A 19,874-nucleotide genomic window follows, 5' to 3' on the forward strand; every position below is an offset into this window, starting at 1 on the left:
AATTCTCTCCCCCAAGAGGGAGATTTCATCTGTCAAGGTTGTCAACAAACCAAATAAAGAAAGACGCGTTTCTACGCTGTGTACAAGATCTATTATTAATGGGAGTGATCCATCCGGTTCCGCGGTCGGAACAAGGACAAGGGTTTTACTCAAACCTGTTTGTGGTTCCCAAAAAAGAGGGAACTTTCAGGCCAATCTTGGATTTAAAGATCCTAAACAAATTCCTAAGAATTCCATCGTTCAAAATGGAAACTATTCGGACAATCTTACCCATGATCCAAAAGGGTCAGTACATGACCACAGTGGATTTAAAGGATGCTTACCTTCACATACCGATTCACAAAGATCATTACCGGTATCTAAGGTTTGCCTTCTTAAACAGGCATTACCAGTTTGTAGCCCTTCCATTCGGATTGGCTACGGCTCCAAGAATCTTCACAAAGGTTCTGGGTGCCCTTCTGGCGGTACTAAGACCGCGAGGAATTTCGGTAGCTCCGTACCTAGACGACATTCTGATACAAGCTTCAAGCTTTCAAACTGCCAAGTCTCATACAGAGTTAGTTCTGGCATTTCTAAGGTCGCATGGATGGAAAGTGAACGAAAAGAAGAGTTCTCTCTTTCCTCTCACAAGAGTTCCATTCTTGGGGACTCTTATAGATTCTGTAGAAATGAAGATTTATCTGACAGAAGACAGATTATCAAAGCTTCTAAATGCATGCCGTATCCTTCATTCCATTCAACTCCCGTCAGTAGCTCAATGCATGGAGGTGATCGGCTTAATGGTAGCAGCAATGGACATAGTACCCTTTGCACGCCTACATCTCAGACCGCTGCAATTGTGCATGCTGAGTCAGTGGAATGGGGATTACTCAGATTTGTCCCCCACTCTGAATCTGGATCAAGAGACCAGAAACTCTCTTCTATGGTGGCTTTCTCGGCCACATCTGTCCAGGGGGATGCCATTCAGCAGGCCGGACTGGACAATTGTAACAACAGACGCCAGCCTACTAGGTTGGGGCGCTGTCTGGAATTCTCTGAAGGCTCAGGGACAATGGAGTCAGGAGGAAAGTCTCCTGCCAATAAACATTCTGGAATTGAGAGCAGTTCTCAATGCCCTTCTAGCTTGGCCCCAGTTAAAAACTCGGGGGTTCATCAGGTTTCAGTCGGACAACATCACGACTGTAGCTTACATCAACCATCAGGGAGGGACAAGAAGCTCCCTAGCAATGATGGAAGTATCAAAGATATTTCGCTGGGCAGAGTCTCACTCTTGCCACCTGTCAGCAATCCACATCCCGGGAGTGGAGAACTGGGAGGCGGATTTCTTGAGTCGCCAGACTTTTCATCCGGGGGAGTGGGAACTTCATCCGGAGGTCTTTGCCCAAATACTTCGACGTTGGGGCAAACCAGAGATAGATCTCATGGCGTCTCGCCAGAACGCCAAACTTCCTCGCTACGGATCCAGATCCAGGGATCCGGAAGCGGTTCTGATAGATGCTTTGACAGCACCTTGGAACTTCAGGATGGCTTATGTGTTTCCACCCTTCCCGCTGCTTCCTCGATTGATTGCCAAAATCAAACAGGAGAGAGCATCAGTGATTCTAATAGCACCTGCATGGCCACGCAGGACTTGGTATGCAGATCTAGTGGACATGTCATCCTGTCCGCCTTGGTCTCTACCTCTAAGACAGGACCTTCTGATACAGGGTCCATTCAAACATCAAAATCTAACTTCTCTGAAGCTGACTGCTTGGAAATTGAACGCTTGATTTTATCAAAACGTGGTTTTTCTGAGTCGGTTATTGATACCCTGATACAGGCTAGGAAGCCTGTTACCAGAAAGATTTACCATAAAATATGGCGTAAATACCTATACTGGTGTGAATCCAAAGATTACTCCTGGAGTAAGGTTAGGATTCCTAGGATATTGTCCTTTCTACAAGAAGGTTTAGAAAAGGGTTTATCGGCTAGCTCATTAAAGGGACAGATCTCAGCTCTGTCCATCTTGTTACACAAGCGTCTGTCAGAAAATCCAGACGTCCAGGCATTTTGTCAGGCTTTAGCTAGGATCAAGCCTGTGTTTAAAACTGTTGCTCCGCCATGGAGTTTAAACTCAGTTCTTAACGTTTTACAGGGTGTTCCGTTTGAACCCCTTCATTCCATTGATATAAAATTATTATCTTGGAAAGTTCTATTTTTAATGGCTATTTCCTCGGCTCGAAGAGTCTCTGAATTATCAGCCTTACATTGTGATTCTCCTTATCTGATCTTTCACTCAGACAAGGTAGTTCTGCGTACTAAACCTGGGTTCTTACCTAAGGTAGTCACTAACAGGAATATCAATCAAGAGATTGTTGTTCCATCCTTGTGTCCAAATCCTTCTTCAAAGAAGGAACGTCTTCTACACAATCTGGATGTAGTTCGTGCCCTCAAGTTCTACTTGCAGGCAACTAAGGATTTTCGACAAACGTCTTCTCTGTTTGTCGTGTACTCTGGTCAGAGGAGAGGTCATAAGGCTTCGGCTACCTCTCTCTCCTTCTGGCTTCGTAGCATAATTCGTTTAGCCTATGAGACTGCTGGACAGCAGCCTCCTGAAAGAATTACAGCTCATTCTACTAGAGCTGTGGCTTCCACTTGGGCCTTTAAGAATGAGGCCTCTGTTGAACAGATTTGCAAGGCTGCAACTTGGTCTTCGCTTCATACTTTTTCCAAATTTTACAAATTTGACACTTTTGCTTCTTCGGAGGCTATTTTTGGGAGAAAGGTTCTTCAGGCAGTGGTTCCTTCTGTATAATGAGCCTGCCTATCCCTCCCGTCATCCGTGTACTTTTGCTTTGGTATTGGTATCCCAGAAGTAATGATGACCCGTGGACTGATCACACATAACAGAAGAAAACATAATTTATGCTTACCTGATAAATTCCTTTCTTCTGTTGTGTGATCAGTCCACGGCCCGCCCTGTTTTTAAGGCAGGTAAATATTTTTTAAATTATAATCCAGTCACCACTTCACCCTGGGCTTCTCCTTTCTCGTTGGTCTTTGGTCGAATGACTGGAGGTGACGTAGAGGGGAGGAGCTATATAGCAACTCTGCTGGGTGAATCCTCTTGCACTTCCTGTAGGGGAGCAGATAATATCCCAGAAGTAATGATGACCCGTGGACTGATCACACAACAGAAGAAAGGAATTTATCAGGTAAGCATAAATTATGTTTTTTTGAATTGTTTGGTCTTCTTGCAAGCTTTCTTATCTTATTTTTCATCAAGAGAAGGTGTTTTTAAACACTCAATATGATTTTTTTCCCCCTGTCCTAATCCAAAGAATTCAATTGAAAGTCTTACCTCTTTTGATGTTGTAAGAGCATTAGAATTCTACTTATAGGTTTCATAGGTTTTTAGCAATCCTTTAATTGGTTTGTCCTTGGTTCGCAAAAAGTATCAGAAGGCCAAAGCCACCACATTAGCAAACACTCGGCTTTCTTGGAGGCGGTATAGTTTTTTTTTTGTTTTTTTTAAAAACAAAAACCAACAACAAAAACACATTTCTGACCACTTTGCAAGATCAGTTTTCTCTTCTTGAGTTTCCAAGAATGAGGCTTATGCTGTGAAAATTTGCAAGGGTGGTTTTTCTTACGTATTTTCTCTTTTAACACCTTGATGTGTTGGGTAGGAAATTCCTTCATGCAGCAGTGTCTGGTATTTAGGTGCCTATTTTATTAAAAAAAGGTTAAAAATAAATGTTGTTCCGCCCAATTACTCGTGGACTCCACAGCTTGGGTGTTACTTCCTAGGAGTAATGGCTCATGGACTCTCATCTTATGAAAGAAGAAAAAATAATCTATGCTTACCTGATAATTTAATTTAATTCATGGTGGTGTGAGTCTGAGATTCGCCCAGTTTAATTTTTTACTTTAATTATTCTTTTTTTCTGATGTCAGTTTAGTTTATATTTATTTTTCCCTTCCTACCTTTAGTACTTCTCCTTTTTTATTATATTTCAGACTGGAATACCAGAGAGGTGAGTGGGATAATGGGCTCTTTGTACTAAGCCCTCGCTGCTTCTTACACTCTACGCCACCTCTGAGGTGACGAGTAGAACTCACCGAGAGCTCGCTCTCAGTAATTGACAGTCCCTACCCTCACGCAAGAGAATAGGCGGGCTTTACATGCTCACTTGAGTGTGTAAGGGCAGCGGATCATGTTCGTCCGCTGCCCGTATGTAGCGAAGGCGAGCGGACAACTTCTAGCTTGTCTGCTCACCTTTTAGTACATGGGGCCTAAGTGCTATTAGAGCTTTGGGAATCTTTGCCTCCTAATAGTGGCCAGGAGTAATGGCTTGTAGACTCTCAACACCATAAAATAAATGAATTCATCAGATAAGCATTAATTTTGTTTTTGTGTAAGCTCTGCAGTTATGGCAAGACTGCAAATCCCTTTTGTTTTTTTAAAGAGACACTAAATACATTTCATGCACCTCCTTCTAATCATGGGTGCTGCCATAATGCAACCTAGGTTACACTGCAAGTATATGAAAAAGAGTTGCTGCAAATGTGCAAACAAGTGATATGTCCGTATACAGGGCTAGCGGAAAGTGGGGAATAACCTCAATACTATCCTTATAAAATGTATTTAATGTTTAATGTCACTTTACAGGAACACTAAAGTCAAAATTAAATGTTCATGATTCAGATAGTGCATGCAGTTTTAAGAGACTTTCTAATTTACCTCCATTATCAAATTGTGCACAGTCTTTTTATATGACACTTTCTGAGTTCACTATGTATACCTATATAAGCCTGTGATTGGCTGCTGGCTGTCACATGATACAGGGGGCTGGCAAATTTGAAGTACATTTTTAAAATTTTCAGAAAAGAATCTACTGCTAATTTAAAAGTCAGAGTGTTCTATTGCATTGTCTTTTTAAAAGTCATTGTTATATTCTTTATCTAAGACAGCAGATATACAATTTTTAACTTTAAAGTAATTGTAAATTCTAGCGTTTGTAAAACGCTAGGATTTACCATTGAAACAAAGGGGACTTTAAGTCATAAAGTATAAAATACTTCATCCTGAAAGCTCCTTTATTTGTTTTGATGCGTTCGCTGCACTGGGCACCTCAGACAGCCCACGACAGAACGCTATTATGCTGAGAGACAGGCTGTCTGGCTTGGCCCCAGTTGGAACGCACGGCTATTTGCCAAGAGGTGGAAATGTCACCTCACAGTAAAATTGCGTTCCGCCGCTGGCTGCCTGAGCAGCTCGGTGCGGTAAACGCTACCAAAATAAAGAAGCTTTCAGCATGAAATATTTTATATTTCATGACTGAAAGTCCCCTTTATTTTTTTTTCCAATTGTAAATCCTAGTGTTTCACAAACGCTAGGATTTACAATCACATTTAAGATTTGAAGAACTATAAATGTATACTAGACGTTAGTCCAATCAAGACACTGCCTGCTTTATTTCAGAATATAGGTCTGCTGTGCCCAGTATTAGATCATCTTTTTTCATGAAATGTGTCATTGAGTGTTGCCACTCGCTTGTACAAAGTCCACATTATTTCCTTCAAGTGACAATTTTGTTGCAAAACATTTTTTAATCTGAAGCCGCATTATCAGCACTAGCTGTGAGGAAAAGGGTAAATTACACATTAGCATCATGATCTATTAGTTATAACTACAGATGGATTGCAATGTACTGTGTACAGCTATTTGTAACCTTACATTTTACCATTTGATAGGATGTTCAACATATAACTATTTCCTTTTGTCATGCTCTTAATATAGCCATTTGTAAAGAAAAATATACCCACTGAATGGAAGACCCTAGTGAAAACTGGACTCAAGTAAGTTATTTTAATTTGCAATTTTTTTTTTCATTAATAAAACATTGATTTGCATTTTTAAAACATGCTTATATTAAAAATGTTTAATGATACAATAGCAGTAACATTCTGACTTGGTAAATAGTTTTGTCCTAACTGAATACACGTTTATAATGAATTTGTAGTATTCATATAATACACAAGATAATTAAGAACATTTTTTTATTCCAGTGTCTTCACTCGAAAAAGCAAAGCCATTCCTGATTTCAGTTCTTTTTTAATGGAAAATGTACACTTACATTTTGTGCGCCACACCCAATGATAGCACAGTTCCAAAGATTTATTTTTATGCTCTTATGTTTTTATACTTACTACATATTTATGTATGACACACTATAATAGAAGTAGTCTAATATTTCTATTATGTATTTTCCTTACTGTATACTTTTTTGTAATTGTACAGTTATTTTTTTTATACTTTCTGGTGCATACTTTTGGAAATATCCAACCATTTTACCACATCTTGGACACGTGTAAATTAATTATTAAAATGATTTTCTCTCTTTTTTTAAATTTTTTTAAAGGTATCGGTACAAGGATTGTGAGTTTTTGGCAGCTCTACGTGAGGGCATTGAGCTGTGGTATGGGTCGGAGAGTTTATCAGTGAAAGGTTTAGTGGAGCTGCCGGTCATTCACATGATGATAACCCAGCATTCTCTGTTTCTGCCAACCCTGCTGAGATCCAGAGAGGAGCAGAATGAAAACAACACCAGTCGAGGTAACTTCCTTGTATTAAACTGCAGTAACATAACCAGATCTCTGAATAGAAAAAGTAAATCCAATTTTAACAGCTAAAGAACAGCACCTCAGAACTACTCGCATTGAGGCCTCTGTGGCGCTGTTTTGTTCTTAGATTTCATGCTAATGTCACTATGGCAACTGCTGTCCTATTTGGCAACTTGAAAATGGTAACCTCACAATAGCTTGGCAACCCAAGTCTGTTTGCATGTGGTGTCTTAAGGGCAGTGGCGAGAGGTGGGCAGCTTGTCATGTATAAAATGTATTTGTTTCAAGGAATGGAAAGATCATTTTAACACTTGATCATATATAATATACTTCTTTAAAGACTTTAAAGGGATATAATCATGCAAACTGTGATACTGTAATTTGTTAGATAGTCACACTCAGGAGCCACAGCAGAACAGAACATGAATGATGCACCAATCAGGAGCATCGGTCACACAACCTGCCAATAACCAGCCAGCTGCTTGGGAGCTGTAATGCTTATGTCTTCTGAGCATTACTTTATTTATGTGTTTTACTCCTTTGTCTTGGTTAAACACAAAGGTATCTAGGATCAGTAATGAAAAAATGACTTGCCCTAACAAATTAGGCATTTTCATGCATATATGTCATATTCTGCTTAAGTTCTGTTGGGAATTTAAAGTGAAGTATTTGCTAATATTTTCCCTTTTTGTATAGAAATGTTAGTGGATTTGCTGAGATCAGTAGTTATGAAATGCCCTTCTGTCTGTGATGGCAATCACTTTGCTGTTTTATTGGGAGCGTATGGAGCAAGTCTTAGCCGTACAGGTAAACACTGAACTGAAAAGCAAATTTGTATTCCAGGCATTTCTATTTTTTAAACTAATGAGAGATTTTTTTTTTTTATTCCAGACCAAAAAATACTGCTGCTTCTGCAAGCCTATGAAAAGAATAACATAAGTCTTACTGATTTCAGGTAAAATCTGTTTCAGGGGACATGAAAAACTATATTTTATAAAATAACATTAGTTTGTATAAATATGAAGAAAAATGCAAAACGTCAGATTAGAGAATAAAAAATATATATATATGGGAGTTATTATTTCCTAAATATTTCAAATACGCACTTCTATGGTTTCACTGCATCACTTCACTTTCCCATATTCACCAACATTTAGAGTTCTGTACCCATTTTACTCTATAAAAATGCCAAAAATTGTGACCTTTTTGTCACCTTGCAGCATATTGCAGTTAATGCAGAAAATAAGTAATAATATAATATCTAACCACAAATGTATTGGCTAAATTTTAAACAGTCCAAACTCACTTGCAAATAATTAATAAAAAATAAATAAAATACTTGCACTAAAACTCATTCTAAATTGAATACCATAAAATATTTTATGCTTATACATCTCACATTTTATTTCAATACCCTCCATTTTATTTGCTCATTAAAGGGACATTAAATAATAAATATGTTTCATGTGCTGCCCTCTAATTATGGGAGCTGCCATTATTGGATCTAGGTGTCACTGCAGGTATTTGAGAATTGCTGCACATAGTAAAGCTAGATTTCAACATGCAAACCCCATTACTAGAGGGAGGCGGGGAATAACTTCATTACTATGTATTTAAAATGTATTTAGAGTTTAATATCCCTTTTACAAACACAACAACATGAGACTAGTAGATACTGCCAGGCAGTTGTCATTAGTAACACATGACGTCTCTTAAATAAAAGGTGGGACCCCTCTTTCGATTGAGTGTTTTTTCATTCATTATATTTGATGAGTGTGTGCTGGAAATCTCCCACAATACTGTTTGGTATTTCTCATTCTTAAAACAATAACCTGATCACCTGGCAGTTGGACGGACACAGTACCATTGTTTTCTTTAAAATAGCTGTACGGCACACACCCCTTGATTTTGTGCTGCATGTCTGTGGCTTTATCATGTGGTCACTGTTGCCATGGTGATACCTGATAGCTGACCTCTCTATATTAAAAGAGTAGATGCTGTTTTCTGCATTTTCCATGCAAAGTGGTTAAAGGGACTTTGCACTGTAATTTTTTTTCCTTCACTTTAACTCCTTGGTGACCGAGGACGTGTCAGACACGTCCTACAAAAAAATACAGTTAAGAACCAAGGACGTGCCTGACACGTCCTCTGGGATTTCAATCGGTGAAAGCGATCGTGATCACTTTCAGCAACTTTCAAGGTATTGCAGTGATGCCTCGATATTGAGGCTTCACTGCAATACCTTTTTTTATCCACTGATGCAGAGAGAGCCACTCTGTGGCCCTCTCTGCATCGGCCAGCAATGGTGTATATCGTTGGTGAGTGGGAGCCATTGCAGGGAGGCGGATGGGCGGCCTATCGCTGGAGGATATCTGGTAGGGGGGCAGGATCGCATGCAGGAATGCCGGGAGCGTGCATGGGGTCGGGTGGGACCACAGCACTATGGAACCTTTAAAGGGAAGGAGGGAGAGGGGAGGGATAAATGTTATCCAAGGGATCTGGAAGGGGTGGGGGGTAGGTTATTGAGGGGGGCGGTTACACTATAGAAAAATTTGGATTTTTATTTATTTTTTTAATAAAAAAAAGCAAAAATGTATGGCATACTGGGTACTGGCAGACAGCTGTCAGTACCCAAGATGGCGGCAAATAAGGGGGAGCGTTGGAGATCTCTTTGGGGGATCAGTGAGGTTGGGGGCTAAGGGGGATCCTACACTGCAGAATATATATTTTAAAAAAATATATATAAAAAAAAGCCTTTTATTTTAGTACTGGCAGACTGTCTGGGGTGGGGGAGGCAATTGGCGGGGACAATTGTGGGGTGGGGGAGGGAAGAGAGCTGTTTGAGAGGGATCAGGGAGGGATCAGGGCGTGGGATGTGTCAGTTGGGAGGCTGATCTCTACACTAAAGCTAAAATGCTCCCTACAAGCTACCTAATTAACCCCTTCACTGCTGCTCATAATAAAAGTGTGGTGCGCAGCAGAATTTAGCGGCCTTCTAATTACCAAAAAGCAATGCCAAAGCCATATATGTCTGCTATTTCTAAACAAAGGGGATCCCAGAGAAGCATTTACAACCATTTGTGCCATAAACAAGCTGTTTGTAAATTATTTCAGTGAGAAACCTAAAGTTTGTGGAAAAATTAACATATTTTTTTTATTTGATTGCATTTGGCGGTGAAATGGTGTCATGAAATATACCAAAATAAGCCTAGATCAATACTTTAGGTTGTCTACTAAAAAAAAATACATATCAAGGGATATTCAGGGATTCCTGACAGATATCAGTGTTACAATGTAACTATCGCTAATTTTGAGGGAAAAAAATGGTTTGGAAATAGCAAAGTGCTACTTGTATTTATTGCCTTATAACTTGCAAAAAAGCAAAGAACATGTAAACATTGGGTATTTCTAAACTCAAGACAAAATTTTGAAACTATTTAGCATGGGTGTTTTTTGGTGGTTGTAGATGTGTAACAGATTTTTATGGTCAAAGTTAGAAAAAGTGTGGGTTTTTTTTAAATTTTTTCATTGTATTTTATAAAAAAGTTTTTATAGTAAATTATAAGATTTGATGAAAATAATGCTATCTTTATAAAGTCCATTTAATGGTGAGAAAAACAGTATATAATATGTGTGGGTACAGTAAATGTGTAAGAGGAAAATTACAGCTAAACACAAACACAGCAGAAATGTAAAAATAGCCCGTGGCAACTTACAATCTAGATGGGTAGGAGGGTGAGAAACAGGAGGTGGGTACTGCAAAGGTGGGAATGATGTTAGTGTGGAGTTAGATGAGGGCAACTACTCGGCAAGTGGAATTCATTAGTTACTGATTTGGTGATAGGCTTCCCTGAACAAGAAGGACTTTAGGGAGCATTTAAAGGAGGAGAGGTTGGGGGAAAGTCTGACAGCTCGTGGAAGTGAGTTCCAGAGGGTTGGTGCTGCGCGAGAGAAGTCCTGTCGTCTAGCATGGGAGGAGGTGATGGTAGAAGATGCAAGGAGTAGATAGTTGTTGGATCTTAGGGGACGGGCTGGAGTATACTTGTTGATGAGTGTGGACAGGTAGGGGGGCTGCATTGGTTAGGGCTTTGTAGGTCAGAGTGAGAATTTTGAATTTAATTCTGCTGTGAATGGGGAGCCATTGAAGGGACTCACAGAGGGGTGCAGCAGATACAGAGCGTCGGGAGATGTGGATTAGCCTAGCAGAGGCATTTAGGATGGATTGAAGGGGTGTTGAGGCGGGAGAGAGGAAGACCAGTAAGTAGGTTATTACAGTAGTCAAGCCTGGAAATTACTAGGGAATGGATTAGCTGTTTAGTAGTTTCAGCACTCAGAAAAGGACGAATTTTGGAGATATTGCGTAGGTGGTTGCGACAGGATGAAGAGAGCAATTGGATGTGGGGGAATTAAGGACAAATTGGAGTCAAGTGTAACTCCTAGGCAGTGGACTTGGGGTGATGGGGAGATAGTGGTGACGCCAACAGTGATAGTAAAGTTAGAAACTGAAGAAGAATTAGATTGGGGGATTAGAAGAAGCTCAGTCTTGGACATGTGGATTTTTAGGTGGTGAGAGGCCATCCAGGAAGAAATGCCAGATAAGCAGTCGCTGATGTGGGAAAGGACAGAAGGAGAGAGTGCAGGGGTGGATAGGTAGATCTGAGTATCATCAGCATAGAGGTGATAGTTGAAGCCATAGCTACTGATATGTTTACCCAGTGAGGAAGTATAAATAGAGAAGAGTAGAGTGTAGAAAAGTTATTGAAACAAAAGGCAGCAGGTTCCCAGTGTGGGGGGAATGAGAGAGGTAATACAATTTTTATTTTCAATTGATCTGTCTAAGCATTAACTTTTGTGTATAGATAGAGACTTAAAGTGAATGTCAAGTTTGATGAATCAGTGCCCGTTTTTTACAAACCCTATTAAAAACAGGAGCACTTTCATTCATCAAACTTTACATTTTACCAGTTTTGTTAAAATACCTTTTAATCTTTAAAGCCGCTCCAGGGCTTCCCCCACCCGTCGCAAGCCTCTTCATATGTCAAAAATGACGAATCCGTCTTCCTCCATTCACAGCGTTGTTTCAGGCAATGATTCCCCTGGGGGGTAAGCCGTGATTGGAGGATGCTGTATTCGTCATTGCTGACGTATGTAGTGACGAGTGGCAAGAGGGGGAATCACTGGAGCGGCTTTCAAGATTAAAAGGTAAGTATTTTAACAAAACGAGTCAAATGTAAAGTTTGATGAATGAAAGTGCCCATGTTTTTAATAGGGTTTTTAAAAACAGGGCACTGATTCATCAAACTTGACATTCACTTTAAGATATTAAGGCCTTAATGGAAAGTGATAGAGAAGATTAGGAAGTCTGCTATTTCGGCATGCACAGCCGATGTATATGGGCATGTTCTTGAGTTGATGGATTTTAAATATGCAAAAATAAACCTCAGTAGGCAATTTTCCAAGTCATTTGGAACATATTAATGGGAAACTAATGTCATAGTCCAATTTCCCTATAAACAAGGGGAATAATCATCTTGGATAACTATATAATACATTTTTGTCCTTTTTAATTGGGCCATGAATCCAAAGGTAAAGTCAAATTTGTTTTTTCCAAACAATAAAATTTCCATGAGTTCGAACTGTGCATTTTTTCTTAATTTAGAGTTTCCATAAACTAACCTAAGTACTGGAGAGACTCCATTAATTAATCCAAGAAGGCACAATTCATGTTATTTAAGAATGTCTTGCTTGTTTTAAAATCAAAATAGGCCAGTTACTGGCAGTTGATCTACTCGGCCATGGAATGTTCCAAGGTTTGTCATTAATAAAACATCTAATCTTCTATTAAGGCTGCTGCTGTGGGGCCCGGCTGCAGTTGAGCATCACAAGACACGGAAGAGCCTGGGGAAGTCTCTGTGGCAACAGCCCAGCATGGAGGAGATACTCACTTTACTGGATCGAGAGAGAATGATGAAAACTATTCTCCATTTCCCACAACATCGCAAGCTTGTGGTGAGTCCTAGGTTTATTGCACGCAATAGATTTTATTCTCTATGTGCAGATCCAAATATAATGCACATTTAATATATCAAAATAGCATGTGTGCCATAGTAAGGATGATCGGCATAATGTGAAGGGATGCTGACTGATGGGTCATTTTAGCAATGCAGTGAAGGAGTTAATTGTATACATGATTTAGTTTTCTTTTTCATATTAACCCCTTTGCTACTGGGAATTTCAGAGAAAAACTTGCCCAAAATTTCGCAGAATTTTTAGCATTTTTGCTATCCATTTAAACAGAAATAGCCATTTTTTTAATTTACTATAAACATTTTTTTAGTAAACAACCCAAAGTATTAATCTAGACCCATTTTGGTATATTTCATGCCACTGTGTCGCTGCTAAATGCGATCATATTGGAGGAGGGAATTAACTTTCACAAACTTTGGGTTTCTCACTGAAATGATTTACATACAGCTTGTGTCGTTCTAACACAAATGGATGTAACAGCTTCTCTGGGATCCCATTTGTTCAGAAATTGCAGACATATATGGCTTTGCTATTGTTTAGTTATTAGAAGGCTGCTAATTACAGCTGAGCACACTTCTAATTAGTTATCTGACAAGGGTTGTAGTATTTTAGTGTAAGGATTACCCTTCCACATGACACTATCCACCTCCCTGTTCCCTCCCAAACATGAAGTATGAAGTTTTAGGGCTTTTAAAAAAAAATTAAATATATATTTTAAATAAATTAATATATTTTCTGCAGTGCATGATTCCCCTTACCCTCCCACCTCCCTTATCCCTCCCTAATAGCTCTATAACCCTCCCCCCTCCCAACGGTTTCCACCATCTAATGTACTGGAAGCTGCAGTTGTATTTAAAAAAAAAAAAAAAAAAAATCTGTAGTGTAGCAGTCCCCCCATCTTCCCCCTCCCTGCAAGCCCTCTGTAAGGCCCCCACACCCTGACTCCCCATTTTTCTGTAGTGCAGTGTACCATCCCTCCCTCACCCTTCCAAACTTTTTCTGTAGTGTAGGGTCCTGCTCTTCCCCCCTCTGCCTCTGTGCCCACCTGTCTTCCACCTTCCCGTCCATACCTGTTCCATGTTTGGCACAGTTTTCCCTAGTGCAGGGGCAGTCCTGCCAGGCATTCCATGTGACGGGCGTGCCTATCTTTCCTTCTCTGTTGATCTGTGGCGCAGGAGACATAAGCGGTTTCTGTAGTCTGGGTCCTAGGAGGTGGTGAGTGCCCCGGCCATTGGTGGTATAAAGGTGCCTTTTTTAAATGAATTTAGTCTTCCCATAAGCACAAGCGATGGAGGACTCTGACGAGTTAGAGGGCTCTCCCTCCATAATAAAGTCTCATTCCTGTGTTTATTGTGAGGAGATTCTGGTAGATCAGTCTGCTCAACTTTGTTCCACATGCCTTGACAAAGTTACTACATCTAAATGCAAACGGATTTCTAGTACTACTGAGCCGCCCGCCTCTGAGGGTTCATCGTCCCGTGAGGTGCGTTCCCTGCTTTCATCTCCGATTGCACATGCAGCGCCCTGGGGTCCAATCGTTACTCCTTCGGGAGAGATTCATTGGCCCTCAGACTTTGCGGACCTACTGGAATCGGCGGTTTCTAAAGTGATCCATGCCTTACTGTGTTCTGCTAAGCGCAATGGTAGGGGGTATCATGGCAGCTCGACCCAGAGTTTGTCCTTACCGATGGCTGATGCAGAGGCTCTATACGAGGTTGAGGCCCACTCTGACTCTTCTGGGGAGGTCCATTCTGGGTTGGAGTCCGTGTCATCTAAACCTCCTGCTGTGGAGGAGCCTGGTTATAGGATGGAAAATTAGCACTTTCTGCTGCGACAGGCACTTGCTACCTTGGAGGTTCTGGAACCTAAGATCCCGAAAGGAACCTGCGATTCCTAATCTTGACAAGGTGTACGAGGACAGGGTGGTGCCTCGGACTTTCCCGGTTCTCGTTAAGATAGCAAATATTATTAAGAATGAATGGGAGCAATTAGGGTCACCCTTTTCCCCTTCTTCTTCTTTTAAAAAACTGTTTCCCGTTCCGGACTCTCAGCTCGAGTTGTGGGGACCATTCACAAGGTGGATGGGGCTATCTCTACGCTCGCTAAGTGGACAGCTATTCCCCTCAAGGATAGTTCGTCGTTTAAGGAGCCCATGGATAAAAAGCTGGAAAACACGTTGAGAAAGATGTTTCAGCAAAGGTGGTTTGTTTTTCAGCCTGCAGCGGCCGTTGCGGCGGTCGCTGGAGCTGCGACATATTGGTGCGAATCCCTGTGTGAATTGGTAGAAGGGGAGACATCCATCGACGAGATACAGGAAAAGATTAAGGTGCTGAAGATTGCCAATTCTTTCATCTGTGATGCCAATATGCAAATTATTTGCCTGAATGCTAAGGTATCAGGTTTTTCGGATTTAGCGCGCAGGGCTCTGTGGCTAAAATCTTTGTCTGCGGACATGACCTCCAAGTCGAGGCTGTTGTCCCTGCCTTTTCAAGGAAAGATCCTGTTTGGTCTAGGATTGGATTTGATCATATCTACGGTTACGGGAGGCAAGGGAGCTTTCCTAATCCCAGGATAAGAAGGTTAAGCCCAAGGGATCTACTTTTCATCCCTTTCATGCGGACAGGCCCAGCGCCAGCAACCCACAGTGAAAGCGGACCAGTCCAAGGGACCTTGGAAACCGGCTCATTCTTGGAACAAGTCTAAGCAGAGCAAGAAGCTCGCCGAGACTAAATCGGCATGAAGGGGCGGCCCCCGACCGGTCTCCGGATCACGTAGGGGGCAGATTATCTCAATTCTCAGACGCATGGTTGCAGGACGTTCAGGACTCCTTTGTTCTAGAAGTTGTCTCTCAAGGCTACAGGATAGGGTTCAGATCCCATCCGCCAGAGGGAAGATTCCTCCTGTCAAACCTGTCGTCAAGACCAGAGAAGAGAGAGGCCTTTCTAAAGTGTGTAAGAGATCTCGCCTCTCTCTGGGTTATCGTACCAGTACCCCTAGCAGAGAGGGGTTTAGGGTACTATTCCAACCTTTTTGTGGTTCCAAAAGAAGGAGGGCACGTTCCCCCCCGATTCTGGACCTAAAGTGTTTAAACAAGTCTCTGAGTGTGCCATTGTTCAAAATGGAAACAATCAGATCTATTCTGCCCCTAGTTCAAGAGGGTCAGTTTATGACAACTGTAGATTTGAAGGACGCTTACCTTCATGTGCCAATTCACAGGGACTACTTCAGGTTCCTAAGATTTGCGTTTCTGGACCAACACTTCCAGTTTGTGGTCCTTCCCTTTGGTCTGGCGACGGCCCGAGAGTCTTCATGAAGGTTCTGGGGCGCTACTTGCAGTAGCCAGATCCAGGGGCATTGCGGTGGCGCCTTACCTGGATGACATCCTAGTTCAGGCGCCGTTGTTCAGTCTAGCAGAGGATCATTTGAGAGCTCTTCTTCTTCTACTCCAATCTCGCAGTTGGAAGATCAACTCAGGAAAGAGTTCCCTGGTTCCCAGCAACAGGGTAGAGTTCCTGGGTACGATAATAGACTCTATGTCCATAAAGATATTTCTCACAGATCAGCGACGCAGGAAACTTGCATCAACCTGTCTTGCCCTTCAGTCCTCCACAAGCCCTTCGGTGGCTCAATGTATGGAGGTGATAGGTCTCATGGTGTCGAGCATAGATGTCATCCCATGCGCCAAGTTCCATCTCAGACCTCTTCAATTGTGCATGTTGAGACAGTGGAACGGCGATCATTCAGATCTATCACAGCTGATATCCATGGACTTGGAATGCCCTCTCTTGGTGGATCCGTCCGGAGCAACTGTCCATGGGGACATCCTTCTTGAGACCTTCCTGGGAGATTGTGACCACGGACGCCAGTCTGACAGGATGGGGAGCTGTTTGGGGTGTCCGAATGGCACAAGGAAAGTGGTTCAGGGAGGAGTCTCTCCTTCCGATCAACATTCTAGAACTGCGAGCAATTTACAATGCTCTGAAGGCATGGCCTTCGCTGGAGTTGGTCAGTTTCATCGGGTTCCAGACCGAAAACATTACCTTGGTGGCTTATATCAACCATCAGGGGGGAACGAGGAGCTTAATCGCGATGAGGGAGGTGTCTCGGATTCTGGAGTGGGCGGAGTCCCACGACTGCTCGCTCTCAGCGATTCACATTCCAGGTGTGGACAACTGGGAAGCGGATTTTCTCAGCAGACAATACTTCCATCCGGGGGAATGGTCTCTTCACCCCGAGGTGTTTGCAGAGATTTGTCACAGATGGGGAACGCCGGAGATAGATCTCATGGCATCCAGACTCAATTGCAATCTGCCTCGATATGGGTCAAGGTCCAGGGATCCCCAGGCAGAGCTGACACATGCCTTAGTGGCCTATCTTACATTTTTTCACCGCTATCACTTCTACCTCGTGTAGTGGCAAGCATCAAACAGGAACGGAGGACGTGGTTTGCGGATCTGGTGGGGATGTCATCCTTTCCGGCGTGGAGGTTACCCTGTCACAGAGATCTGCTGTCACAGGTCCCCTTTCAACATCAAAATCTAGATTCTCTGAGGCTGACTGCTTGGAGATTATACGCGTAGTCTTAGCCAAGAGAGGTTTTCCTGAAGGTGTGATTGATACTCTAATTCAGGCAAGGAAGCCAGTCACTCGTCGCATCTACCATAAGGTGTGGAGGACTTACTTGTCCTGGTGTGAGAAGCATGGATATCCTTGGCACAAGGTGAAGGTATCCAGGATTCTGGCTTTTCTCCAAGAAGGTTTGGAGAAAGGTCTTGCCGCTAGTTCCTTAAATGGACAGATTTCGGCATTATCAGTTTTGTTGCATAGGAGACTCGCTTAGCTCCCTGACATCCAATCTTTTGTTCAAGCTCTGACTAGAATCACACCTGTCTTTAGACAGTCGGCTCCACCTTGGAGCTTAAACTTAGTTCTTAAGGTTTTGCAGAGGGTTCCGTTTGAACCTATGCATTTTATTGACATTAAGATTTTGTCCTGGAAGGTTCTCTTCCTGTTGGCTATTGCATCGGCGCGCAGAGTATCTGAGCTAGCTGCCTTGCAAAGTGACCATCCTTATCTGGTGTTTCATGCGGATAAGGCTGTCCTTCGCACTGGGTTGGGGTTTCTCCCCAAGGTGGTGTCTAACCGTAACATCAATCAGGAAATGGTTGTTCCTTTCTTGTGTCCTAACCCTTCTTCTTCTAAGGAGAGGTTACTTCATAACTTGGATGTGGTTCGTGCCTTGAAGTTTTATCTTCAGGCTACAAAGGATTTCCGACAGTCTACATCTCTTTTTGTGGTGTATTCTGGGAAGCGCAAGGGGCAAAGGGCCTCTGCTACTTCTTTGTCTTTTTGGTTGAGGAGCTTGATTCGTTAGGCTTATGAGTCAGCAGGACATAAGCCTCCTCAGAGGATCACAGCTCATTCAACTAGAGCTGTGACTTCGTCTTGGGCCTTAAAGAATGAGACCTCTATGGTGCAGATTTGTAACTAAACACCTGGTCCTCCTTACACAGTTTTACAAATTTGACGTTGTTGCTTCTGCAGAAGCTGTTTTAGGGAGAAAGGTTTTGCAGGCTGTGGTGCCCTCAGATTAGGGTCCACCTTTTACCCTCCCGGTTTCATTCAGTGTCCTCTAGAGCTTGGGTATATGTTCCCAATAGTAATGAATGAAGCCGTGGACTCTCCTCCCCTTTAGATGGAAAACATAAATTATGCTTACCTGATAATTTCATTTCCATCGAGGGGAGGAAAGTCCACGGCTCCCGCCCGTATCTCCGTAGGGCAGACCTAAATTTAATCTTCTTCTGGCACCTTTTATACCCTGGTATTTCCCATACTGTTCCTGGTTCCCTCGGCAGAATGACTGGGGGATGAGGGAAGTGAGGGAGGTATTTAAGCCTTTGGCTGGGGTGTCTTTGCCTCCTCCTGGTGGCCAGGTTCTTAATTCCCAATAGTAATGAATGAAGCCGTGGACTCTCCTCTACTCGATGGAAATGAAATTATCAGGTAAGCGTAATTTATGTTTTTACCTAAAGGAGCTTGAGAAATGTGCTTTAAAAAAATAAATTTATTGGACACTTAGTTTATTAACCCAATAAGGATATTTGTTTTGTAAGTGAAACTGTCATGTCATTAAAGGGACAGTAAATACCTTACAAGACATTTCTGTTGTGTTGCTATAGAATAACATATCAGCCAAGTTTAGACATTTTTAAAACAAGATCTTTTTTTACTGCAATTGTTTATCAATAGCCAATATTCACCCACCATTTGCCTTATTTGGAGGAGCCAATCTGGGCTTTAGTCCTCAGACAACAAAGCTAGCCACTGTCATAGTATAGAGTGCTTTGTTTTGCAGTTATCTGATAAGGCCAATTAGGGACAGATGTGTAGCACAGTAGTCTTGAGAAGTCAGCAGGGTGCATTTTAAGTTTTCAGAATTAACAATAAGTTTCAGAGCTAAATTACATGAAAGGGGGACAAAACAAATGAAAGTATATTGCAAAGTTTCATTATGCATAACTAAACATTTTTATTTACTAACGCCTAGATTTAGAGTTCTGCGGCCAAAGGGGTGCGTTAGCTACGCTTGCTTTTTTTCTCCCGCACCTTTTAAATACCGCTGGTATTTAGAGTTCACAGAAGGGGCTGGGTTTTCAGTGCGTTAGGCTCCAAAAAGGGAGCGTAGAGCATAATTTAACGCCACTGCAACTCTAGATACCAGCGGTGCTTACGGACGCGGCCAGCTTCAAAAACGTGCTTGTGCACGATATCCCCATAGAAAACAATGGGGCAGTTTGAGCTGAAAAAAAAACCTAACACCTGCAAAAAAGCAGCGTTCAGCTCTTAACGCAGCCCCATTGTTTTCTATGGGGAAACATTTCCTATGTCTGCACCTAACACCCTAACATGTACCCCGAGTCTAAACACCCCTAACCTTACACTTATTAACCCCTAATCTGCCGCCCCCGCTATCGCTGACACCTGCATATTTTTTTTAACCCCTAATCTGCCGCTCCGTATACCGCCGCTACCTACATTATACCTATGTACCCCTAATCTGCTGCCCCTAACACCGCCGACCCCTATATTATATTTATTAACCCCTAATCTGCCCCCCACAACGTCGCCGCCAGCTACCTACAATAATTAACCCCTAATCTGCCGATCAGAGCTCACCGCTACTATAATAAATGTATTAACCCCTAAAGCTAAGTCTAACCCTAACACTAACACCCCCC

At 42.1% G+C, this 19,874-nt stretch overlaps 1 protein-coding gene across 1 annotated transcript in view; it reads left to right on the plus strand.

Moving 5' to 3' along the window:
• Positions 1-12,676, plus strand: part of URB1 (URB1 ribosome biogenesis homolog) — a 140,370-nt gene extending 127,694 nt beyond the window's left edge. Inside the window, exons 25-30 of the mRNA XM_053705174.1 lie at positions 5,783-5,841; positions 6,405-6,598; positions 7,303-7,413; positions 7,498-7,561; positions 12,453-12,615; positions 12,665-12,676. Coding sequence (XP_053561149.1) covers positions 5,783-5,841; positions 6,405-6,598; positions 7,303-7,413; positions 7,498-7,561; positions 12,453-12,615; positions 12,665-12,676 — 603 coding nt within the window. The remainder of the gene's footprint in view (positions 1-5,782; positions 5,842-6,404; positions 6,599-7,302; positions 7,414-7,497; positions 7,562-12,452; positions 12,616-12,664) is intronic.
• Positions 12,677-19,874: the final 7,198 nt, after the last annotated feature.

This window comes from Bombina bombina, chromosome 3 (genome assembly GCF_027579735.1).
Source record: "Bombina bombina isolate aBomBom1 chromosome 3, aBomBom1.pri, whole genome shotgun sequence".
In the NCBI taxonomy this organism is placed as follows: Eukaryota; Metazoa; Chordata; class Amphibia; order Anura; family Bombinatoridae; genus Bombina; species Bombina bombina.